The sequence below is a fragment of the Equus przewalskii genome, chromosome 2 (assembly GCF_037783145.1).
Source record: "Equus przewalskii isolate Varuska chromosome 2, EquPr2, whole genome shotgun sequence".
Classification (NCBI taxonomy): domain Eukaryota; kingdom Metazoa; phylum Chordata; class Mammalia; order Perissodactyla; family Equidae; genus Equus; species Equus przewalskii.
In genome coordinates, this window is record NC_091832.1 from 78,315,792 (window position 1) to 78,341,360 (window position 25,569).

Consider the following 25,569-nt stretch of genomic DNA (forward strand, 5'->3'; position numbering starts at 1 on the left):
TCCCAGCACCGTGAAATGAGATGTGAGCAAAGCTTAGCTAGTCCAAACAGTACGTAGTACAATTCAAAATAAGTTCCCTATTTTTACCTCCAAAAAAAAGGAAGTGTAAGCTTACAAGTGCACCAGGAAGTGTGTGTGTGTGTATTGTGTAACATACACACCCACACACACCCCAGCCATGAGTTCATACGTGCAATGATGTGAGGAAAAGGTCCTAGAAAAAGAAACAGGGCAGAAGCTCTCTGTGCAACCAACCCAGAGAGATATCATAATGACTGTACTAAAACTCATTTCCCTAAAAAGAGGAAGGGGGAGGGCAGGGTCCAGTCCTTCAGTTAGGGACAGTTTATTGTTGAATATATTGATTTTTTGCTTTTCAAGTTACAGAAGATAATAAGCAGGCCACAAAAAGGAGTTAAGGTGTTTTCAACAGTTGGCAAACAGAACAGCAGAAGAGGCAGCTGACTTGCCAAAAAGAAGATGGGGGAGAAAACAGAGAGACCAAGAATATACCCAAGAACCAAAAAAGCAAAGCAGAGAGAAGCCATTTAGCACATCAGCAGGCAGTCTTATGTGAAAAAAGGTCCCTGATCTTCCTTCAACAACTGAATAATTACAACTTGGGCAATTTAAAAGTATAATCAGCTCTTTAAGAAATCAGGAAGTAGTCAAAGATTTTTTAAGATTTCCAAATAAAGTGATTTTTTTTTAAGTTTTGAGATTTTTTTAAAAGAGAAACACTACCGGGAACACATCCTAACTGAGTATCTGCATCTAGCTTAGGAACATTTCAGAACACAAGGCCCTGAGAATAAATTTTCAGTAAACTGGCTGCCAACGACTTAAGCAGACAGACACAGTAGCACAGCTACAATGACTTGTGGCTATCTTATCAGCTTGACTGAGAATTAAGGTCAGAGGCATTCTGGAATGCTTTTCCTATCACTCATGTAAACAAAGCTTCCCTCAGACACATAGATTCACGCTGTCTCCTTCTGGATCCGTCTGTGACCCCATCTTGGCTTGCCTGCTGCGTGCAGTCTGGGGCCAGTTACTCAAGCAAGGAAAATTAAGCACAGATAATCCACAGAACAGATTATCCACTCATGAGTAGTAGACAGATGAATGAATTTATAAAATATTCCCGAAAATGGTATTAGTTCGCAAAACTTCAGTGTTCAATTCTGCAAATTTGAACTCAAGTATTCATTCTATTATTTACAACTGAAATAATCCTTGAGGCTTCAGGGAATCAAAAACAAGGCCAACCAAGTGATCTACCAGCAGTAAATGTGCCAAGATATATTTGAAAAATTAACTATATAAATCAGATTTTTAAAAAACCACCTTATAAATTAAGCCTCTAGGGCAAACTTTCTTAAAGAAAATTTCAAAGACAGAATACAAGAAGAGTATAAACAGAACTGATATTCAGCCAGTGCACACTCCTATAACCAAACTGGTTAGGAAAATACAGAATCACTTTTCAAAGGACTAATAAAGAGCTGCTGCCCTAAGCCCCCTGGGACACCCCCCTCTTATACCTTTGATCCTTCCACCTCCAATTGAGGCAGCAGCTAAAAGATTAATGTGTGCGAGGTGGGGATGGGGTTGGTGAGGCCCTGCTTGAAGCTTCTGGCAGTATTCTTCAGGCAAGGAGTCTATTCTGATTGTTTGGAATCCATGCCTTAGCTGATGTTAAATATTTTCGAAATTACACCTTAGTTTCTACCAGTTTCTTTCTAGAAAAGGCCTTATGGGAGCTGGTTAAAAGCTGCAGTATATTGCCACATGGTTAAAATCATGCTCTCTGAAAAAGCCAGGCTTGAAATTCAGTTCGGCTTTTTCCTAAACAGCTGTAAAATCCTAAACATTTGATATAAACCTGAGCTCATTGACATAAAATGTGAAAAAGAAATGCACTTACTTTCAGATTAGGAGCAGAGAAAACACTTAGTCTAGTTTCTAGCAGACCATCATGATTGAAAAAATGTGGATAAATTCAATAGGTGTGGGTTATTAGTGACAGTACCAGCAATTATAATAGGCAGTTCACACAGCTAAAGAGGTTCAATTTACCTGCTTTCTTTTATTTTGTGTTTTGCCAATGTTCTCTGAAGCGCAAGGTTCAGCCGCTCAAACTGAAAATTGAAAAGAAAACTTTTAGACATTCCCTTAAATAATAATTTACTTGAAGAGATATATTTTAAAAATTTGTCCTGAAAGTTTCTTCTGAAGAAGCAGAAACATTATTACTTTAACGGTAAGTATAGTGAACTGACGCTTTGGAAACTGGGACTGATTTTCTATGGGTTTTCCAAGCTTGGGAAGAAACAAGGAGCTCAGGCTAATTTGAGTTTGGATGTGGGTTGTGGCCCACTGGCTTTGCTTGGTGGGTGGTCTCACTAACAGCCACAAAGCAAAGTCGAGCTGAGTTGGAATCCAAATAGAAGACTCCAGTTTGGTAATGTCAGGTCTTCCATGAAGGAATCCTGGACATCACATCCTCGGGGTCAGGAAATCCCGTTGGATGTGCTGCCACTATTTCACTCTCAGCATGGCTCAAGCCAAGCAAATTCCTGTTGCTTTCACAAACTCTACACCCAGCCACCCCAGTGAATCTCTGCCCCTAACTACAAACGCATATTTATGTTTCGTACATCCTTTCTATCTCCTGGTCTAGAAAACTCTGCAGCTATCTCTGTCTTAACCCTTTCTTTTTGCCCTTAAATCTAATCTCTCACTAAGGTCAGTTCATTGTTGATTTGAAACAAATCTTGGAAATACCCTAACTTGTACTAATTTCCTTTCTTTGAACTAATAATCTTCACCAAATACTTACTGTCTTACTCTTTTGTTGATTTCTGAGTATTTTTTTCATGAGTTTTCCTATACTGCAAGATATCTGCATGTAAGTCTCAAAACTTCATAAATACTTGTTGCCTATTAATCTCTCTTAACAGCTCATTGTCTCCAACTAGTTGATAAGCGGGTAGAGCACTGATAACAGTGTTGCCAATTTTTTGCGTTCCATATAAAAACCGTCTGTATCTATATGTGTATGTGTAACCGTTGACTCTTTCTGTAGTTTACCCAGAAGAAAGTGAAGAAGGTTTTGGCTATGTTTCAAGTTGGGAAATTCCTTTTTCCTTAAGAACTATTTATATCTCTCTTAGAATTTCCACTGGTCAAGTGAGGTAGCAGCGTTAAGCAAAACAGAGCAAGCTTCTGTTTTAATGAAATGAGTTATGAAAAGGACTTTCACTTTCAAAGTGCATATAGAGCTCAGAAAAGAAATTTTAGATTTATTGAAAGAAAACACAAATGCTGAAAAGAAAGACAAGAAAACGTAATCTATAACGTAGAACAATTTGTCTGACTGTTCAGATAATGAGGTGGGGGTACATCTGCCTCATGATGAAAGAAAGATTGACAGGGGGCTTACACAGTGGGCAGATTCTGAGCAAGGTCCTGGTGACCTACATGGCGGCAAAGGGCAGGAAGCCCGGCAGGTGAGGAACGTGCTCAGGAAAGAAAATATGGGCACGTTTCTTAGCAGTCTTTTATATCAAGGAAAGAGGAAGGTAACATTAATTTGGAGACTGTAAACAAGGTAGATCAGCCAAGGGGCTTGAAAAGCTTCAATTTCTCAAGGACCTTTTACTCGGTAGAAAGTTCCTCTGGCATTACTAACACCAGAATACTAGTGTGTATTAAAACCTATGAAATCACAGGTTGCTGTGAGCTCTTTCTTCTGTACAACACATTCATGTGGGAAAAGGGTCATCAATAAAATGAGAGTCTCTGCCTTTGTATATGAGCTTCAGTTTTCCTTCATGCATTTGCTACCTGACATTTTTTTTCTTGTTATCTGTCTCCTCCACGAGAACAGAGGCTCCAAAGGGGCAGGAAATACCTGTTTTGTTCACCACTGTATGTCCAGCACCTAGAAGAGGAGACGTGGCCATAGGAGATGTTCACTACATATTGATGGAATGAATGAATGACTGAATGAACAACAGTCACTCTGTCAGCTATTCAGTCTTGAAGGCTTAATAAAGAAAATTTTATCAGTGAAGCGATATAGCCAGGTACAGAGGTGTAATTCTTTTAGCTTGCTTACAAATAAATTTTGATTGTTGCCGATTTAAAATAACTTGAATTTGTTTATATATGAACTACTGTTCTGACCAGGAACTTGTAATAGGCAATGAAGAAAGAAAATCCATCCAATTTTGCCACTGAAGAATTTTTCCTTCCTTCTCCCAAACACTAGTAGAAACATCATTTTCTTCCTCCTTACCTTTCTGATTAAGCCACCAGGTACACTCTTTTACCCTTTTCAGTCAAGATCTTTCCTGGTCTTTCATTTCCTTTCCATTGTCACCAGGAGCATCTTTGTCTAGTCCTTTCCTCCTAACATATATGCTGTAACTGTAAGAGGGGAAGAAAAATGGTCCCTCTTCCCATTGCTGGGGTTGGTGGAGTAGATGTATTCCTGACTTTCCATTTTGAATCAGAACTTGTTTTCCTAAAAAAAAATGTGCTGAAGTCCTAGCAAAGCTTTAACAGCAGGCTTTAGTGATATTATGGGTTAACAGACTTTTGTGAGTATCTTCTTTCATCATATACTATTCCTCCTCTGGAAAACGGTTCTAAGTTCAAAACAGAACCCACAAGCTTTCCAGGCAAAACATTAATTGGAAAGGCTGCTGGTACATAGAGTTTCCTACCTTGGCACTGCAGCTTCTATAATATATCCGGAGCCTAGACCCTGGAAAGACGCAAGTCCACAATAAAGCCATAGGCAGGACTCAACTTTAAGTGAGACTTGTCATACACAGCCAATCTCGGGGCCTCATGACATTAAATCAACCACTGCAGAGCTGCTCTAGAAGAGTCAGATAATCCATATCTCAACAATTCTATATATCGATTTTTAGCTTAGTATGGTACTTTAGGACTAAATCCAATATTTCTTTCAAAATTAATTCCCTACAATTCGACATATCTTGCGTAGTAGTCGTCTATAGATTTTTAGTCACCCAGTGTTCAAACTCCCTTGTATTTGGGAAAGTCTCCCTTGTGAATTTTGGAGGAATGGACTCTGCTTATATTCACAATCTTTGGACTCAGAAGTGTTGTGGAGCATGGAATTTCTGATTCACAGAGGGGTCACTTGTCCACAAAAGGGAATAAAGTGTTGCTCTCTAGTTTGTTTCTCTTTACTTCACAATTATCTTCTGACTTGTTAAAGGACAGATAGAAATTCATTGTTAAAACAAGTAGTTTTCTCACAAAGACAGCATATAGTGAGACTTTAGGAATAACTTCTATTTGATGCAATATTACTGTGAGCCTTCTGAATGGAATTTCATCGGTGTGGTTTATGGATAAATTGCTATTTCTTTAACTTTTCTACAGTTTTTTAATGTTTTTCTAGGCCAAGGATATTTCAATTCATAAGGATAAATTATAATACTGTATCTTTTATTCTTCTTGCAGCCTAATATTTTAGAACACATTTAGACACTTCCTGATTCTCCTCTGATCCTCTTAGTCTCATAAGGTCTTTGATCTGGAGCAATATCATTTATATAAACATATTTGATTCAATTGATTCAATTCAGCAACTGGGTTCTGATGTGTTACAACTGGGGCTAACACTACATCGCAAGTTCCTAAAGACACTATGGCTGAGGAGCTTACGGGATTATTGGGGAGCAATATTGACGAAACATAAGCAAACAATATTATAATAGAAAGAGCAACGGATTATGAAAGAGATGAGAGACCTTTCTATCTCCCCAGTTCTCTCTTTTACTTAAAGCAAGTGGTCTAATTTTATGTACCTCGATTTCTTCAAACAGAGATGAAAAGTTTGCATTAGATGATCAATAAGGCCTTTTTAAGCCCAATTATGCCACTACTTTGGAATGACATCTCCTACTCTAATTTTGCTAAGGATAATGAATTTTAATACTTGTGCCCCCCCCCCCACAAACATAATTGGGGAGTGAAATCTGATTATCTAAAATAAGAACTATGATGTTGTCAAATGGTATTTTGGATTACTGATAGACCTGAAACTCAACAGCAGGCTAAGAATGAAATCTGTCCACTTAGAAAAGAATTGGTAAATAATGTGTGATTTAATCAAAAATATGTAGATGTTTGGACAGTTGATGAAGTACTCTAGATGATTATTATACAGTCCAAATGTATCCAACAGTGGGGCATTTACTGTTATCAGGCAAATGGCCTCAGCTGTTGGAGAGGAGTTCTAGTCATTTATGCCAAATGTACCCCTTCTGCTTCCTAGAATTCTTATAACCTTGCCTTCTCTGCTACATGACACTCCAGTCAAATACTGATGCTTATTCCTATGAGTTCACAAACAACACAGATTATTCTAAATAAAAAAAGAGAAAAAAGCAAAATATCATTTATATTTGATATTCAGAATGTTTTTAAAAAGAATTCCAACAAGTGTGTGACTCTTATTGTAGGAATTCAAAATTTATCAAACAAAATAATGAAGCCAACGTGGTAATGACAAGACTCATGGAAAGCATGGATGATTTCCAGCTTCTCCATCATCACCATCTGTTCATCTCTGTGCAACTCACTCTGTCCTTGGAAGAGAGTCCCAACCACTTCCCAGACTGTGAAGTCAACCATCTCCCTGAGAAAGGCTACATCCCTTATCCCAGCCAAACTGGCTGTCTAGTGACTAGAGTAGGGAGAGGATAATTAAACATTTCCATTTCAAAGGCCATTAACCAAAGTACTATTGTGCTGATAGTATATTTGAAATAAGTTCCTTCAACTTTCTGCTAATTCTAATTTATCCATCCTTCAAGCTTCAATTCATGTCTCTTCTTTCTTAGTCACTGTAGCCCATATTGTTGACAGCAGTAATCGCTCTGCCCTTTGAAGCCTGCGTGACTTTGGTCGTCACTTAATTTCTCTAGTCCTTCTTGGGAGTTAAACAAAATTACTTCTGAAGTTCCTTTCAGTTCTAAGAGTCAGCAAGTCTGTGGTTCTTGGGTGCTTTGCACAAAGCTGAGGGCTGGTATTGAGTCAATTAAAATTCATGAATGGATTATGATAGCTGGAGTCTGATTATATCAATGTCTAATTTCATAGGGTAAGCGAGTTTCTATAAAACTGTGAACCCCGACTGAGTCAGGAAGACTTCATAAAGACTTTCAGGGGCTGTTCTCCCTAGCCCTGCAGGGGGAGAGGAGCTGCCTACATGCCCTCTCTATTCCTAAGATATTTGATCTAAGTAGGTACATGCCCTGTCCGCAGAGTTCTCCTATAGGTGGATTAACAAAAGGTACTCCAGATCTCAAAATGGCCTTGGGCTACGCAGCTCTCAGAGCTATATCAAGAAGTATCCGAGCTAATAACACATAGATATGAGCAATCAAAGGCCCATGACTGACCCCAGGGAGCAGGTCAACCCTGGCTTGAGCAGAGACTTCAGACTCAGAGACAACAAGAAAAGGGAGATTTTCCCACCTCAACAAATTGACAGAGAATATATGATGCTCTTTGGAATTAGAAGAAAAAAACACAGCAGAAAATAAGTTATTCTTCAAGGAGTTTAGTTTTAAAATAATAGCTAACAACTACTGGGCACTTAGGGGATGGTAAAAGCTATAGATTACTACAGCGATTGCTCATTAAAACTCTAGGGGGGTCGGTACTGTTATTGTTTCCATTTTATGGATAAGGAAGCTGAGGTTAAGGCCGTCAACCCCTCAGAGCAGTTGTTCTAAGTTATAAAGCTTGTCAGAGTGCAGCATGCTTTTGAAAAGAATTCATGGTCTTAAACATTCTAAGATAAACCCAATTTAAGAACATGATTGCCTTAAAGGAATGTTTTTATATATTTCCAGAAAATATTCTACATCTATTCTAGCCTTGAAAGTGAGAAAGCACATGTTTACATTTTCCTTAGAAAACATTCTTTTACAGTTTCAAAATCTTAGGAAAATCTTGACAGGGCAAGTACTCACCTCGGGGAAGATCAGTTTGCAGATGCTCTCCGCCAACGTGTGAAGATAGACCCGGCTCCGACTGGTCTTTCTTTGAGGAAGATTTCCCTGTACATTCTTCTCAGCAACGTCCTGACAGATGGGCAGGGTTGCTTTGCAGCTCTCTGAGCTTCCTGCTACCTCCTCTGCCGGCTCTTTAGGAGCCTGCCCTGGTGCCAGTAAGGAGAAAGGGCACTCCCCTGTGATCTTGAGATCCTTCAGCTTCGTGCAGAACATGGTGTGGATGGCTTCTCACTTTGCTGTGGATCTCTTCCTACTGAGCTGTTGTTCCTACGTGGGACACTCAAATAGAAGCCGCTGGCAAATCAAGGACACTGGTGACTGAGGTGTCTATGGGCAGTAGAAAGTCAGAACGGAAAGAGGAGTGACTGTAGACTTGGGAAAACAGACAAAGACAGGTGTGAAAAAGCAAAGACCATACAGTCATATTGCATTTTCAAGTAAAAAAAAGATTCTGGTGGAAAGGTCAATTATAAAATGGATGGAACATTTGGAAAAGATTTTTATTTAGTATGTGTGCATTTTAGTATACTAGTAAAATGCTTGCTTTTGATATTTTAATATTTTTCAAGTGGAATATGTCCTTAGCACAAACTACTGATTTCCATTCTTATAACCTATTTAGTCTAGCTTGATTCCACATTGTTCCATGAGTGGAACGCCATGGTTTTATGAGAGAAGCCACATCTAAGTCTAAGTTTTATCAGTGCTAGTACTACTATATTCTCATTATGCTGTCACTTCTGAAAAATCAGAACAGCATAAACAATGTCTCCCAAACATACCTAAAGAAACAAATATATATGTAAATGATGCCCAAGTATATGTTTTCAGATCTGAAACACTGAGTTTTAGATGAAAAAAAAATTAATTGAAACAATTACTGCAAAAAAAGACACTTGTCTCTACACGTAAAATAATTTAAAAATATCATCAAAATAAAAAACAAAGGTGCCGGCCCCGTGGCCGAGTGGTTAAGTCCACTGACTCTGCTTCAGTGGCCCAGGGTTCACCAGTTCGGATCCTGGGCACAGACCTCCACACTGCTCATCAGGCCACCCTGTGGCGCCATCCCACACAGAAGAAGTAGAATGACCTATAACTAGGATATACAACTATGTACGGGGGCTTTGGGGCAGGGGGGAAGAGGAAGGTTGGCAAGAGACGTTAGCTCAAGGCCAATCTTCAAAAAAAATAAAAATACAAAAGTAAGAAACGCAGAATATTTTTGCAAAGAACTCCTGATCCCTAAGAACATGCCAATGGATCGCAGGGGTCTCTGGATCTGAATTTAGACAACAGTGGAGTAAACCAAGAAGGCCTCTCTTCCCAGAGTCCCACTGAAATTGTACACAAGGCCATTTCACCAAATTTTCTCTTGGACTTCTGGTTTTGTTGATGTCACAACCCGTTTACTGCTAGTTATTTGTCACTGGAACTTTCTGGTTGTGAGTTCAGCTTACTGACAATGCTAACAATCTTGATTAACTGTGGCCACCAACTACTTCCATTCTTAGAAAAATCACAAAACATAAAAAAGAGTGGAAGAGGGGCTGGCCCTGTGGCCGAGTGGTTAAGTTCACGTGCTCTGCTGCAGGCAGCCCAGTGTTTCGTTGGTTTGAATCCTGGGCGTGGACACGGCACTGCTTATCAAACCACGCTGAGGCAGCGTCCCACATGCCACAACTAGAAGGACCCACAACAAAGAATATACAACTATGTACCAGGGGGCTTTGGTGAGAAAAAGGAAAAAAATATAATCTTTAAAAAAAAAAAGAGTGGAAGAGAACTCCCATTTACTTACCCCTACGATGGGCCTGGCACAGTGCTGGGCACTCTGTATTTACATTTATGCCTCACAGGAACTGTTTAATCCTCTTGGCAATCACATGACACAGGTATTATTATCCCCAGTGGGCCAGAGGCTCAAAAGTTTAGGTCATTTTCTTTCATTTGAACAGCTAGACAGTGACAGATCTAAGGTTCAAATGTAGGTCCATATGGCTCCAGAACCAATGCGTTTTCTACTAACTCAAACTCGTATCACCAAGATACACTAGTTTCTAAAGAATCAGGCTTAAAGACACGGTTTACAGGTATATCATTAGAAAGCAAACAAGAACATAATTCTGCTGCTCATTGGTTGGTGGTATGTGAATCATCCATGATAAAGCCTTATATTTCAGTATTTATAACTGGAGTTCAATTATTTTTTTCTTTTCTATGAGCCTCAAAGCTCTTAATATGTTCTTAATATGTATAAGTGGCAGCTTGTAATTTGTCACAAATAAGTTATCTACTAAGTTCAGAACAATGGACAATTTGTTTTCTGAACTGGGAGAAATAAGGAAGCTAATTCAATATCCAACAGGCCTTGAGGGGTCATGGGATATCAGGTAAGGGGGAAGATTATGGATGCTTACAGATCAGAAGAAGAAGCTGCCAGTACTCTCTGTTACTTAATGTCATATGCAAAATCTGTGATTAAATGTAATTTATGAATCTTCAAGAAGGTGCAAGGAAGATCCTATATATTCATGAGCAGAAAACATATTCTGCCAGAATAGAATAGGAAGCTGTCTGGCTCAGCACGCTACTGAGTGGCCCAAAGGTAATTTGGTGATAAGCAGAATGGTTACCTGCATTCCAAAAGATCTAAAAATCAAAGGCTCTCAATCACGTTTCTTTTAAGACTCAAATCCACAGATATCTGTTTCTCAGTCTTCAATACATCTCAACATAACTCTGCTACTATTTACTAACTCCTGTCCTCATATATGGTTTAGATCAGTGGTCATGAAACTTTTCTGTAAAGGGCCAGAGAGTAGAATTCTTCAGGTCTCTATCAATGACTCAACTCCGCCATTGCAGCATGAAAGTAGCCATAGCTGATATACAAAGGAATAGGCATGGATGTGTCCCAATAAAACTTTATCTACAAAAACACGCAGAGGATTTGGCCCACAGGCCTTACTTTGCTGACCCCTGGTTGTAAAAAGCTGAACAAGTTAACTAAAGCATTTTAATCCAAATATAATTTTGACTATGGGGCCAGTTACTTCTTCATCTCCTCTACCCATCCCACTCCCAAAATATAGCAGCCTCCTTGGATCCTGTTTTATACAACTTGGAAGCAATACAAGAGAGTGTAATAGATAATATTAAATAACTATTTATTTATAAAAATTATAATACCACTATTTTGTATTGAATTTCAGGAAGAAGAGGTCTATTAATTGAATGCCATGATTTCACTTATCTCAAAATATAACTACAACAATTAGAAGAAGAAATTAGAATAAGAATAATTAGAATTTTTTTTGAGGATACTCAAAAAAAGAGAAAAGCAATAAAAATTAGAAGATTATAGGTTGGATCTAATGAAGTTATAGAACTGCTTCATTATTCTGGTGCATATTAGAATTTTAGCATTAGACTTAGGAGTTTGATATAATATAGTTTATGATAAAGTCTTCCATTAAGCTTAATCTTCTCAGTAACGTTGGATTTCAACTCTAGTCCCCAAACCCAATAATTTTATTCTAATCTTCCTATTTAATCCCACTGCAGCAGGACACAACTGACCAGTCAATCTTCCTTGAAATTCTTTCTTCTCCTGTATTGCGCAGCACTAATTTCCAGAAAATGTGTCTAACACTGTTTTTTATTAAGGTAAAAACAGCAACAGGAAACAAGATTTGCTTACTTGAAGATCAGTTAAGTGTTTAGTCTCATTAAATCGCATATGTATAAACAAGCTAATGAGCATTCTTCATCTGTTCAACTGATGAAATTACACTATGAAACAGATGCACACAGTGCTGATACCTTGGAAACCTATGTCTGTCTTGTGTTTGCTGGCCAGGAATACAAAATATGTTCTTTAACTAAACTAGTGATGATTTTTGTATGTAACATTAGCAGTGACTTCAGAAATGGGTTGGTCGGCTGCTGAATTCAGTACATAGCTGGTTGTAGAAATGGTAGTAACATGGTAAGGGAAAAACAAATTAATTAAAGTAATAAACTTGGTGACAAGGCCTTGGCCAGCAGTGGGATATATGGTCACAGAAACTCAAAGAGGTTAATCATCCCCAAAGTTGATGATTAAACAGCCTCCAAATATACTGAATGCTCTGTCCCTTTTACTAGTAAGTGATTAACTCTGCTATGGTGAGAATAATGACCCAGCTATTGGCTTCATATTAATAACCAGGATGCATTATTGCTCACAGGAGGGGCTCCCAACATTTAAATTCTAGGAGTGAATTAAGTACAAAAATCTTGCTTTCTACACGTAAAAAGACCTGAGGAAAATACCCTATACATACTCTCTAACACAGAAAGCCTCTTTTACAACATCAGGTCTTAAAGAGCAGATTTCAAATTAGAAATCACCAGGGGTAGGGTGAGGGGGGTGGAGCCTGGGAATTAAGTCTCCATGGTAAAAGCAAATAGTTGTATCTAATGTCCAATATCAGACCTCTGACCTAGCCATGCCAAAATTTGTGATTTAAGAGAAGTAAGTATTTTAAGATTAAATTCCAAAGTCTAATTGTTTTGTTTTGTTTTGGTGAGGAAGATTATCCCTGAGCTAACATCTGTGCCAATTCTCCTCTATTTTGTATGTGGGACACCACCACAGCATGGATTGAAGAGTGGTGCTTGGGTCCGTGCCCCAGATCTGAATCCACAAACCCTGGGCCACCAAAGCAGAGCATGTGAACTTAACCACTACACCACCAGGCCAACCCCTAAAAGTCTAGATTTTTAAGAGTAGCTGAAAGGAGGAGAGAACTTCAAAACAACTTTCTTAGTTAAGGATAAAGTTTGCACACTCCAGTACAAATTAGAACAACCAATTTCATAAACAAATGTCAAGAAAACAGCCTAATTTTTCGGTAGACCAAAAATTCATAAAGTTTTCATTCCTCAAAAATTGAAAAAATATTAAATAAAATCCCATAAATCAGTCTTTTAAAATGTGTTTCTTTTCACTTTGAAGCAGGAAATATTTATCACACTTTCTCCTATGATATATTAGGAAAGCAGGACAAAGAAGCAGAAAAATGGGGGAGAACACCCAAGTCTTTCCGCAGTAAGCTAAGAAAAACGACAAGCAAATGTAGACCCTTTCCTGCCATCATCCTCCCTAGCTTTACCGTGATCTGCTCCCCCTAGAGTCATATTTCTTGTAAGATCAGGCCTTATGCGCTGGGTTCACTTCCTTAAACAATACTTCTTCCTAAGTCTGCCATTCTCTGGCTTTTGCTTCCACTATGTTACTGAAACCCTCCTTGCTAAATTCAACAACGAGCTCCTAAAACTCAAAGCTCAAGAATCTTTTGGCTCTTAACATACTGGAATTTTCCATGCCATTTGCATTTTTTTTTTATAGTCTCCACTCCCACAGACTGGATTGCCTTCTACTTCATTCATTCATTCATTTATTCACTTTTCATTGTATTCCACAAATATTTATGAATGGCCTACTATGTCTCAGGTACTCTTCTAGACGCAGGGGCAGAGCAATGAATAAAGGACATTGCCTGCCCTCATGGGGTTTACAACCAGCAGGAAAATTATTTCTGACACATCAGTTCCAAGTGTGACATGTGCTACAAAAGGGGGAAGCACATAGTGCTCCAGGAGTAGTAATCAGGGGTCCAGACCCAGAAGGAAGAGACAGCTGAGCTGAGCTGTGCCCCTGAGCCAGGTGAAGAGAGTTCCAGAGAGAACAGCATACGTGGAGGTCAAGACAGACCTAGTCATGTTCTAGGAACTGAAATAATCCCAGTCTGGCTAGAGGATGGGGTCAGCGAGGGCAAGGTGATGATGGTGAGTGATGAGACAGGCAGAGGTCAGGATTTTGGAGGGCTCTGTAAACCACATTAAACAAATTAGAACTCTTATTCTAAGGGCAATCAAATGAATGACTAAGAAGTAAGAATGTGAATAGATTAGATTAGATTTTAAAAGATTACTTGAATGCAGAATGAGAAATGGGTCAGAGTTGAACAGGAGGCTGATCTGGGTTGGGCTAAAATGTTGACCCTGAAGATGAAAAGGTGGATCAATTCCTGAAGTATTTCAGAGATAGAATCTACAGGCCTTGACTACTGACTAGACATAGGGGCTAAAGAAAAGGGAGGGCACATGTCTCTGAGTTTAATTCTTAATATCACAGCCAAGGAAAGACTCTAGGGTCCATGAAGAGCAATCAAAATAGACCATAATACATTTCCCATGACTTTGGTCACTCATTATAATCAAGCCCCGATTTGGGGTTTTCAATATTACACAACACTTTATAGGATTTGGAGGGCTGAAATTCTACTGTTAAAATCTCCTTCTGGAAAGCAATTTCTCACTCTTCAAAAGCCCAGACATGGGAAAGCTGATTCCAACTTATATTACAGAACAGAGCATTCACCTTCCCAACAGACTGCACTTGCAAGCAAGGGGAAGGTGTCTCCAGAGATCTCTAGGAAGAGTGGAGGGTATATGTCTTAAATTTTTCTAACTAGAGAGCCCATACTGGTGACCCTCCCGAAACAAGCAGGTCAATTCTAAAGGCGATGGCAATGTCACCTCTAGGGACCCGAAATACCAGGAATCCCCCCATCTCCCGATGGTAACCACGTCACTAAAGCCACAGTACCAGATGCAAATTATGTTTAATAAACTACATTAATTCTTTATTAAAAATAAAGTGAGCGTGATCCACACCTTTTTTTAAATTGGTCTTAGGGGGCAATTCTGTGACATCTTTGAAGTAATAGCAAAGTTTAGTACACTCTGTGGTAGGGAAATTTTAACTCTAATAGTTAGCATTTGGGGAGTCTCTGTTCTTACATCAAAATGTTCACAGAATGTTTTACAACTTATTAAAGAGCAAAAGCTTTGGGACTATAAATCCTAAATATCTATGTTTTAAAAATTCCCCAGGGTGATGATCACTGAAATTTGAAAACACGCAGTTACTATCTCTTCAAATTAAGTATCATTACCACTTATCATGACCACTTATGGTAGGTCATGCAGGTCATGAGGAAATCGGATAAACATTTCAATATTTTCTTCCTGAGATATATAAAACTACTGGCTGTAGCTATTTCTATAATCCCCACCATAGTTATATTGCTAAAATAGATCCTTACAGAGACTTAGTCCTTTAAAAATAAATTTACTGAAAATACAATAATTATCATGAAACGAGTTAAGGGAGAAATGTACTTCCTTTTTTTTTTTTTTTTTTTTTAAAGATTTTTTTTTTAAATTTTTTTTTTTTTTCCTTTTTCTCCCCAAAGCCCCCCGTACATAGTTGTGTATTCTTCGTTGTGGGTTCTTCTAGTTGTGGCATGTGGGACGCTGCCTCAGCGTGGTCTGATGAGCAGTGCCATGTCCGCTCCCAGGATTCGAACTAACGAAACACTGGGCCGCCTGCAGCGGAGCGCGCGAACTTAACCACTCAGCCACGGGGCCAGCCCCTGTACTTCCTTTTTACCCTATAAAAGGCCATTTTGTTTGTATGTATTTTCAGATCAATACTGTGTCTTTCTGTAGCATGAATTGGCTCAGACACAACTCTAAACAGATGAATGATGCCAGTATCAGGTCGCAGCCAGCCTAGATCCCCACGCACGCCAGGTTCTCCTCTTAGCTCAATCTGACCATGCGCCCTATCTTGGAAGTTTTTATTACGAAGTTTTCCTTTATTTTTCCCTTGTCTCCATAACTCAGTAGGCTCAGCACTTTCTTATAGTCCCTGCCCATCAAGCTACTTTCACCGTTTTTCCCTTAATTCAAGCGTATAATTACTGTAGTGCTGTATACATTGGAATTCAACCTGTCTTTTCCTCCAAGCTGGTGTGTTTTTTAGGATGGTTTTGCTTTTGCTAGTGTTCATAAGTGGTGATTGGTTTCACTCTAATGCATTTGCTTCCCATAAGTCCTTTTATCATTAGTGCATGGTTTTGCAGCCTATACGGTCTTTCAGGAACACATATTTTGTGTTATGTCAGAAATGCCTGTACTCTTAGCAATGTTTGATTTAAATTTGCAAGTAAAGTGAAAGCCTACTTAGCTGCCTGGGCAAAACACTCAATAAGGTCACATTCTCCAAGACTTTTCAGACCTCATTATGATTTAGGCAATATAACCTGATGAAACTTTCAAAAGGAAAACAAATCCATGATGATTAAACAGCTGAGTTGATTGATAAATTTCATTTAAGTGGCTTAATGAAACTGATGAATAATGACATTACAATCTTTCCATTTTCTCTTCTTTTTAATTTTGGCCACTCAGAAAGTCCTGGAAGCACATCTTTGACTTCTTATACATGCATACATACACATATATTTTCCCTCTTCTGTAATGATGATTTTTTAAGTATCTGACATATATATATGTAGATACATCTGCAGAGGATGATTAGTACAACAGTTCATGATTTGGAAAAGTCAGCTCACCTAAGAGTTGCTGCCATGCACAGTTGTGCCCTGAGGCAGTGGCGTTAGTATAGCATGAGGACCCCAGGCCTCAGGACCAGATGGTCTGTGCTTGCTTCTTGCCTCCCCCATTAACAGCTCTGCGCTTTAGTCAAGTTCTTGACTTAACTTTACCTCAACTTTCTCCATCTGGAAAACAGGGATACTTACAGCAACTATCTCATAAACGTGTTGTGAAAGTAAATATCAATCAATGCAAAGCACTGAGAAAAGTACCTGGCACACAGTACGTGATGAATAAATGTGGATTACACTCACTTGAAGAGATATATGCACCCCTATGTTCACTGCAGCATTCTTTACAATAGTCAAGATATGGAAGCAACCTAAGCATCCACTGATAGATGAATGGATAAAGAAGATGTGGTATATATATACATATATACAATGGAATATCACTCAGCCATAAAAAAAGAATGAAATCTTGCCATTTGTGACAACAGAGATGGAGCTGGTGGGTATTATGCTAAGTGAAGTAAGTCAGACAGAGAAAGACAAATACTATATGATTTCCTTATGTGTGGAATCTAAAAATCAAAACAAACAAACAAAACAAAATAAAAACAGACTTAGAGATACAAGAAAACAAACCGGTGGTTACCAGAGTGGGGAGAAGCTGGGGGGCAGGTGAAATAGGAGAAGGGGATTAAGAGGTACAGACTTCCAGTTATAAAATAAATGTCATGGGGACATAATGTACAACATTGGGAATATAGTCAATAATAGTGCAATAACTTTGCATGGTGACAGATGGTAACTAGACTGATCCCTGTGATCATTTCATAATGTCTATAAACATCCATGTCCATAAATATCTAATCAGTACGGTGTACACCCAAAACTAACACAATATTGTATCTCAATTATACTTCAATAAATAAATAAAATAAATAATAAAAAGGAAAGAAAATATTTAAGGCCTTTGATATATATTCCCATTTGTACCTATAGAAATTGGTTATCAATCTGATATTCTTGTAAAGTGGGATTAACTGAAACCTCACTAATGCCATCTTAGCATATTTTAGTAGATGATATGCACATATCATGTTGTTTACATTGCAAAAATACTATAAGTTAAGATAATCTGGTTTATCCAATCATATGCTATGTAACCATGGATAGATCATTTATCTCTCTTAGCATAAGTTTCCTACGAATAAAATTTTTTAATTGTTAAAAAAAATTACTACTCAAGCAGTAGTTTGACACTGAACAAGTTTCTTAACTTCATTGGGTTCCTGTTACCCGTAAAATGGCAAAATTGTGATGAAACAGGGATATGGGAAGGATTAGAGAAAATATGTGTGAAGTCATTCTATAGGAGAATCATGCTAACATAAATCACTAAATAAGTGATTAACACATTTATTCTATCTTCTCAGATCCACTAATGTTTTATATGTATGACACTTTTTCTTATGACTTTTCAAAGCCAAGGGAATTCTGATATACAGCAGGTGCTTGGTGCTCTAGAAATATAGAAAACATTCTTCACTTGAAGAACATTAATGCATACCAAGAAAGTAATATCTGTGTCAATAGTTAGGGTGGCTTTTATTCAATTACAAAATAATAGAGTTTACCACACAGCCCAGCGCAGTAAGATTCTATTTTGGTTTTATCTTACGTAATCCCATTAGCTAATAAGTTGCATGCCAGATTTCTTTAATAAAATATTAGAATAAAAATTGAGAGACTAATGTTAGATTGGAAATCTCTTTTTCTGCTCATTATATCAAACCTATTATATAAATCAAGGAAGGCTTATGTCATTGGAGTACATACTATTTTCTATAAATGCACATTATTCCCAATGTGGAAAATTTTTTAAAGAAAATAAACTCATAACAACCAAGCTGAAACAGAAATTCTATGGTATATCATTTTCTTTTCTTAGAATGCTAGATTGACAAATGATTAGTATTTGTTATACAAAGAATCTTGTCTCTAATCACTGCTTTTAAAGCTATTCTTTTCAATATTGAATAAGGGTTGACCCTTTTATCTACTTACCTCCTCAATATTTACTTATTTTGTAGAAAGTTTTAGGTGATGAGCCCAGAAAGGTGAGACACTAACAAGCATGTTAATTTTTGGACATTTGAGAAATCAAAGTAACTAACCTGGAGTCTGGTTAAAATTAAGTCAGATGTAGGGGGTTTCTGACAAGAGTAAAATGGATTCTGGGATTGACTGTGACACTTGTGCAACAATTGAATTAACGTTTTGAACAATGAGGAGATATCAGGGTGGCCTCATCCTTGATGAGAAGGAAGGGGTGAGCTTAGGAGCACAGAATTCACCCTATAGTAGAGGAAAGTCAAATTATCTGGGCTCTAACCTGTCCTACTTGGAAAGAAGATTCTGGAAGAAGACAGTAATGACCCTCATGATTTTTCTAATCCAGCCCTTAGTACTTTTCCCAATATCCTTGAGAAAAAGAACGACAAACTAATATAGCCATGAAAACTTAAGACTTTTAAGCACTGCTGGAGATAAATATCCAACCTAACCAAGAAAAAATTAATCAGGAAGTGTAGGCCTGGCCACACAGGAAAACAGCAGAGAGAAAACCTGGAGAACAGGAACAAATGTATCAGTGGTGGAGGCGTGGGCAGTGGAGGAGATGCCTACACTGGGCCAGGACTGGGAGGGTCAGGCAAAGCTAAAGCAGCGCTGAGGAGAACACCAGACACTCAGGACCCTTTAAAGGGTTGGCCTGCTGTCCGTTTCTGTCTAGCCTTCAAGCTAAGGATGGTAGTCACATTATGAAACAGTTGAATAAAATTCAAAAGAATATTTCATGATACATGAACACTATATGAGACTCAAATTTCAGTGTCCGTAAATAAATTTCCATTGGAACACAGCCATGGTGTGACATAATAAGAAATATATATTTGGTCTCTGCCCACCCTCCCCCTTTCCCTGTTTCCTGGCAGAGAGCTCCTAAAACCCTTGGACTCTCCAGAGTTAGTAAGTGTCTTTTTGTATGCTAATAAGTAACTGGTGCCTAGGGGCTCCTGAATAGCCTCAAAATGGGGTCTGGTTGCCAGGGGGAGCAACCCTGTGATTAAAGAGTTGGAATTTTCAGTCCCACCCAGATCTCAGGGGAGGGAAGAAGGTTAGTTACCAGTAGCCAATGATTTAATCAGTCATGCCTCCATAGCGAACCTCCATAAAAAACCCTAACTGAAGGGGTTTTGGAGACAGCTTGTGGGTTGATGAACACATGGGGGTACTGGGAGGGCTGTGTACCCAGAGAGGGCATGAGCTTCAAGTACTTTGCTCCATACCTTGCCCTATGCATCTCTTCCATCTGGCTATTCTTGAGTTGTATCCTTTTATAATAAACTGATAATCCAGTAAATTAATTGTTTTCCTGAATTCTGTGAGCTATTCCAGCATATTATTGAACCTGAGGAGGGGGTCATGGGAACTTCAATTTAGAGCTGGTTGGTCAGAAGTACCAGAAGCCTGGACTCGTGATTGGCATCTGAAGTGGGAACAGTCTCGGGGAACTGAGCCCTTAATCTATGAGATCTGACACGAACTCCAGGTAGATAGTGTCAGATTTGAATTAAATCACAGGACATCTGATTGGTGTTGGAGAATTGCTTGGTGAGGAAAATACACATATTTGGTGTGAGAAGTAAAGTACTGATAGCAGAGGAAAAACAGGAGTTTTTACTTTTACAGACTCATTCATTTATGTGTAGCCTATGGCTGCTGCTTTCAAACTGCAACAGCAGAGTTGAATAACTGTGACAAAGACCACATGGCTAGCAAAGCCTAAAATATTTACTATTTTGTCCTTTGTAGAAGCAGTTTGCAGACCTCTGCTTCAAAGGGCCATGTAGGACATCATACACATTATCTCATTTAATTTTCACAACAGTCCTAGGGGAAAAGGTGTATATGTGTGTGTGTGTCTGTGTGTTTTAGTATTTTTTACACAAGAAGAATGTGAAATATACAGTAACTAACTTGTCTGTGATCATTGCTAGTGAGTAGCAGAAACAGGAAATGAACGCAGGTCTATCTGATTAGAGAGCCAATACTCTGGGTGGCCTTGATAAATGAAGGTTTTTTTATATACCATGGTGATTATTACTCAAATTCCTCTGCCAATATATATAGTCTTGGAAAAGAAAGATTAACTTTGTCTGCTAAAATAGAAGACAGAAAGGAAATGGAAGGTGAGACTGTTGGCTATGTCAATTGGGGGAATGATCCTAGATATTCCAGAAATGCAGGTATGAGAGACTCTTTCAAGAGGAAGTTCACTCTCCCAGTGAGCTCTAAGGAGACCCCATTTTGCAAAATTTTACTTTGAACCTCTCTAGTTTTAGGAACCAAAGTAGGATTAGAAGACAACTAGAAAGACTGTGGGTGTCTGACATAGTTAAAGGATTTTTATGATAAAGCAGAGGAATAAATTATAGGAAAGTATGTTTTTCAGAGAAATTTTATTTTAAAGTCCTAGGGAAAAGGCTAATAAAAGTGAAAGAAATGAACTAGATTAATGTCAACACAGAAGAAAGTTGTATTTTGAATAAGACCTCTTTCTTCTACAATTCACCCAACTTGCACAGTTCTGGAGACCCAGGGAAAATATGTCTCTGGAAGCTCCCGGGGGAATGGGTTACTGACTGGTTAGAGACTGATGGGCAGTCAGGGGCCCTCTTGAGTTCTCAGTTCAGTAGCACAGCTCTTTCTGATTCTCGAGAGAGAAAATGACCTTTTGTCACCAAGACTGGGACACAGATCCTTGATGCTTATACTGGAACCATGCCAGCACAAGAAATGCAACAAATTCCAACACAAATTCAAGTCATTCTGAATTTTTACATAACGATCAGTTTAGAAGAAATCATTACCAGAAATGAATTTTGGCTTCTGAACATGTACTTTGCAGGTGTATATCTGGCTACTCACAAAGTATATGTTGAGAAGGGCTGACTTCTTTCCCGTTAAATCCAAAGCCACAACCATATTCTTTTAACGCCTTCTCGCCTCTGATTGATTCAAATAGGGAAATTTAAAAGAAACTTTCCTATTCACAGTAAACTCCAAACAATTTTTCTTCTTCCTTTCAGTATCTCTTATATAAAAGTCAACATAAAGACACAGGCATTACATAAGAGAACTAGAAGAGATGTTAGAGATTATTTATTGCAATCCTTCCCACTTGCAGATGACAGACGTCCAGATTTTACTATCTTGGCTCAAACCCCAAAGCTCTTGAGTATTAAGGTCAGACAGGAACTCAGGCAGTTTGACAATGAGCTCAGAGTTCACTCTAATATACTCTGATCACTTTCCTCAACTGAATCCTCCTTTTGTGGACCCCCAACTGCAGAGACTACTTTGAGGAAAAATTTAACACTTTATACTTTTAATTCAAGTTCCACACTTAATCATTTGAGAGTTAGCATAAATACTTCATCTTAGTCCAATCAGAGGCTTACTTTTCATCTACATATCACATTAATAACAATACACACTCTAGAATTGCTTTGGTTGTCTACAGTTTCTAAAATATTTTCCTAGGCTCTTTTTCATGATTGTCTCATCATCTTTTGTATTTTCTCAAGAAGCTCTCCTTAGTCCTTTTTCAATTCCCTAAAGATATTTTCTAAATAACCTTATTCCTTATCTTGTCTTTGCCACTTAATTGAAAATTAGGTACGTTTCCGGCCTTAATCTATCCAGCTAATGCAGATCACAATTTATCCAACTTTGGACTTCTAGTAAGTTATTTTATGCTGAAATTAAAAGACAGAATTACTGGCTTGAAGTCATCAGTATAAACATAGAAGGAATCTAGTAGCCGAAGTCCTTATTATCAAATTCACTCAAGCTTTTGCCTTTATTTTCCCTGGATCTTTCCTATGTGCAGACACAAATACACATACGTAAATGACACACGACTTGAGAAGAAAAATTCTTCAAAAAGTTTTCCTATATGTTTCCTTTTTCTATTTTATTTTATTAGCTATTTTATGTTTTATTATATTTATCATTTATTTTCCCTATTTTATTACTTTTATTATTTACCCTTTTTGGAAGAAAGAAATCTCACTATACATAGAAATTTATGAAGTTCACTAAGGTCTGCTAAAGAGACCAAGGATGCTCATGTAATTCCCTATCTTCCTTTTCCACTTCACTGTGAAATTAGCTAAATGACAAACCATACATGGGTCCTATAGTTCATTGCTTCATCAGAAGCACTGAGTACAGTATCACATATTATTGAGCATTCAATAAATATTAACTACGGTCAGTAAAATATGCTAATATTAAGCTGTTAAGTATAACCAATATACAGTGCAAAACACAGGCAAAAAAAAAGCCTTAAGATACAAGTAAAATGAGGTTAAATTGGAGTGTATAAAATGTTTTTCTTGAAAAAAGTTTTATAAGGAGTTATAAGTGAATTCATTTATAATTCAATCAATATTTGCTGAGCTTCTGAAGAGAATAAAACTCTTCATTTCTTTAAGTTTCTTCAAAGTCTAGAATGGGTGATATATATATTGGATTTTCTTAAACGGCTATAATAAAAAGTGGAGAATAGTTAGAGATAGAGGATTAATGATGTTTACAAGAAATATCACTTTTAGGCAGAGGTAGCAAAAGTATAACCAGGGAAGGCTTCCGGGAATGTATGGAATTTGAGCTTATTTTTGAAAATGCCATGGGTTTGGACATAAAGATGTTAGCAAAAGGGCGTGGCGTCGAGGGAGAACAGTGTAAGTGAATACGAGGAATGAAGGAAGTTGTGGGAAGGGGCAGGAAAGGATGGGTGCTAGAGATATTATAAAATTAAAGTTGGCATCATGTGGCAACTGACTAGATCTGAGGAACAAGATGACTCTGAGGTTTGTCTGGAAGGATAATGGTGCCAATAATAGAAAGAAGTAACAGAAGTAGGGGTGGGAGAGGGGATGTTAATTTTGTTTTGCATACATGGATCTTGAACTGCTGGTGGGACATCTAGATAGAGATGCATGTGAAAACTGAAATCTTTACTTAAGGAAAGCATAACAGACTAAAGATATGGCATTGTGGTCCTCTACATAGAGGAAGCCATTAAAGTCAGGAGTTTAATTCAAATTATTCAATATCAAAGGGCTGCAAGTAGAGAGAGAAGATGGCCAAATTTAATATTCAGGAGAACGTTCATATTTAAGAATTAGAGAAGCATGTTATGACTAAGATGGAGAAGCAGCAATCAGAGAAATATGATGAGAATGACACCGAAGAGGATATGTTCAAAAACAAGTGTATGTTGAGAATATGAAGAGGGTAAGGGGATGTATTACTTAGCTTAGGTTGTCATAACAAAATACCATAGACTGGGTAGCTTAAACAGCAGAAATTCATTTTCTCACAGTTCTGCAGGTTAGAAGTCTAAGATCAGGCACCAACGCGGTCCACTTCTGGTGAGGTCTATATTCCTGGCTTGCAGATAGCCACCTTCTTGCTATATCCTCACAGGACACAGAAAGAGACACTAATCTCTCTGCTGTCTCTGCTTATAAGGGCACTAATCCCATCATGAGTGCCCTACCCTGATGACCTCACCTAAACCTAATTATCTCCCAAAGACCTCACTTCCAAATACTATCACATTGGTGACTAGGGCTTCAACTTATGAATTTAGCTGAGGGTGGGTGACACAGGGGGGAATTCAGTCCACAGCAAGAGGACTGAAAAAATATGATTTGATTTTTAGATTAGAAAGACATTTATGACTTTTATGAGAAAAACATCAACAAGAATAGTGGAGTAAAAGTGAAAGGAAATAAGGTGTTACGGTGAGTAAATACTACAGTGTAATCAAGCAAAAGTTACATTAAGGCTAACAGATTGAGAAAAATTAAGTTTGAAAGAAGGATTTTGAGGATAGGAAACCTCTTGTTCTTTATTTCTATGTTATCTCTCTATATCTCTCCCTCTCTCTATATATATATCTATCAGAATATTACTACATTCTTACCTCTATATTGGTAGCTTTCTGTAAACGGAAATACTTACTATACAGTACACAAAGTTAGCTCAAACAAGGTCAAAGTATAGAGTCTTCTACTTCTGATAAGGTTGTATAAAAATCACAAGAGATTTCCACTCCAACACAAATAATATGAACTAGCTCGATAAGTTACACAATCATAGTTTAAAAAAATCTATTAAGAGAGCATCTATAAAAAACTAGAATTTGGGGCCAGCCTGGTGGTGTAATGGTTGAGCTAATGTGCTCTGCTTCAGCTGCCCAGGGTCGGTGGGTTCAGATTTTGGGCGCGGACCCACACACTGCTCATCAAGTCATGTTGTGGCAGCTTCCCACATACAAAATAGAGGAAGATTGGCAACAGATGTTAGCTCAGGGCCAGTCTTCCTCACCAAAAAAAACCCCCAAAACACTACAGTTAAAATCATACTTGAAGGTGAAAGACTGGATGCTTTCCCAGTAAGATCAGGAATAAGGCATGTATGCCTCCTCTCACTACATCTAATCAACACTGTACTGAAGTTAGATCCATGCCGTTGCAATAAGTTAAGAAAAAGAAACAAAAGTCAAAACAATTAGAAAGAGAGAACTAACACTGTTCCTGTTTGTTATATGTATCTATAATTGGTTATGTGGGATTTTCCAAGACATCTACAAAATAACAACTAGAACTAAGAAGCAATTTTAGCAAGATTGAAGACTGATACACAAAAGTTCATTGTAATTTCTGTACTGATAGTAAACAATTGAGAAATGATATCTTTAAAAAATCCATTTATAATAATTCAACAAATATAAAATGCTTAGGAAGCAACCTAACCAAAGATTTGCAAGACTTCTATACTGAAAACTACAAATGTTGGTAGGATAAATTAAGGAAGGCCAAATAAATAGAGAGACATACCATGCTCAATATTGTTAAGGTATCAATTTTCCCTAAAGAGGTTATACATTCAATGCAATCCCA

At 37.9% G+C, this 25,569-nt stretch overlaps 1 protein-coding gene across 10 annotated transcripts in view; it reads right to left on the reverse strand.

Annotated features, from left to right (window-relative positions):
• Positions 1-25,569, reverse strand: part of GUCY1A1 (guanylate cyclase 1 soluble subunit alpha 1) — a 63,777-nt gene that overhangs the window by 23,314 nt on the left and 14,894 nt on the right. For 7 of the 10 annotated variants that reach the window (XM_070611525.1, XM_070611531.1, XM_070611524.1 and 4 more), the window contains 2 exons: positions 8,028-8,396; positions 2,080-2,141 (listed from right to left, as the gene is read on the reverse strand). In XM_070611525.1, coding sequence (XP_070467626.1) covers positions 2,080-2,141; positions 8,028-8,282 — 317 coding nt within the window. In that variant the 5' untranslated portion in view covers positions 8,283-8,396. Of the gene's footprint in view, positions 1-2,079; positions 2,142-8,027; positions 8,442-16,540; positions 16,709-25,569 lie in introns of all 10 variants that reach the window. The other 3 variants (XM_070611529.1, XM_070611532.1, XM_070611527.1) reach the window with 2 other exon arrangements.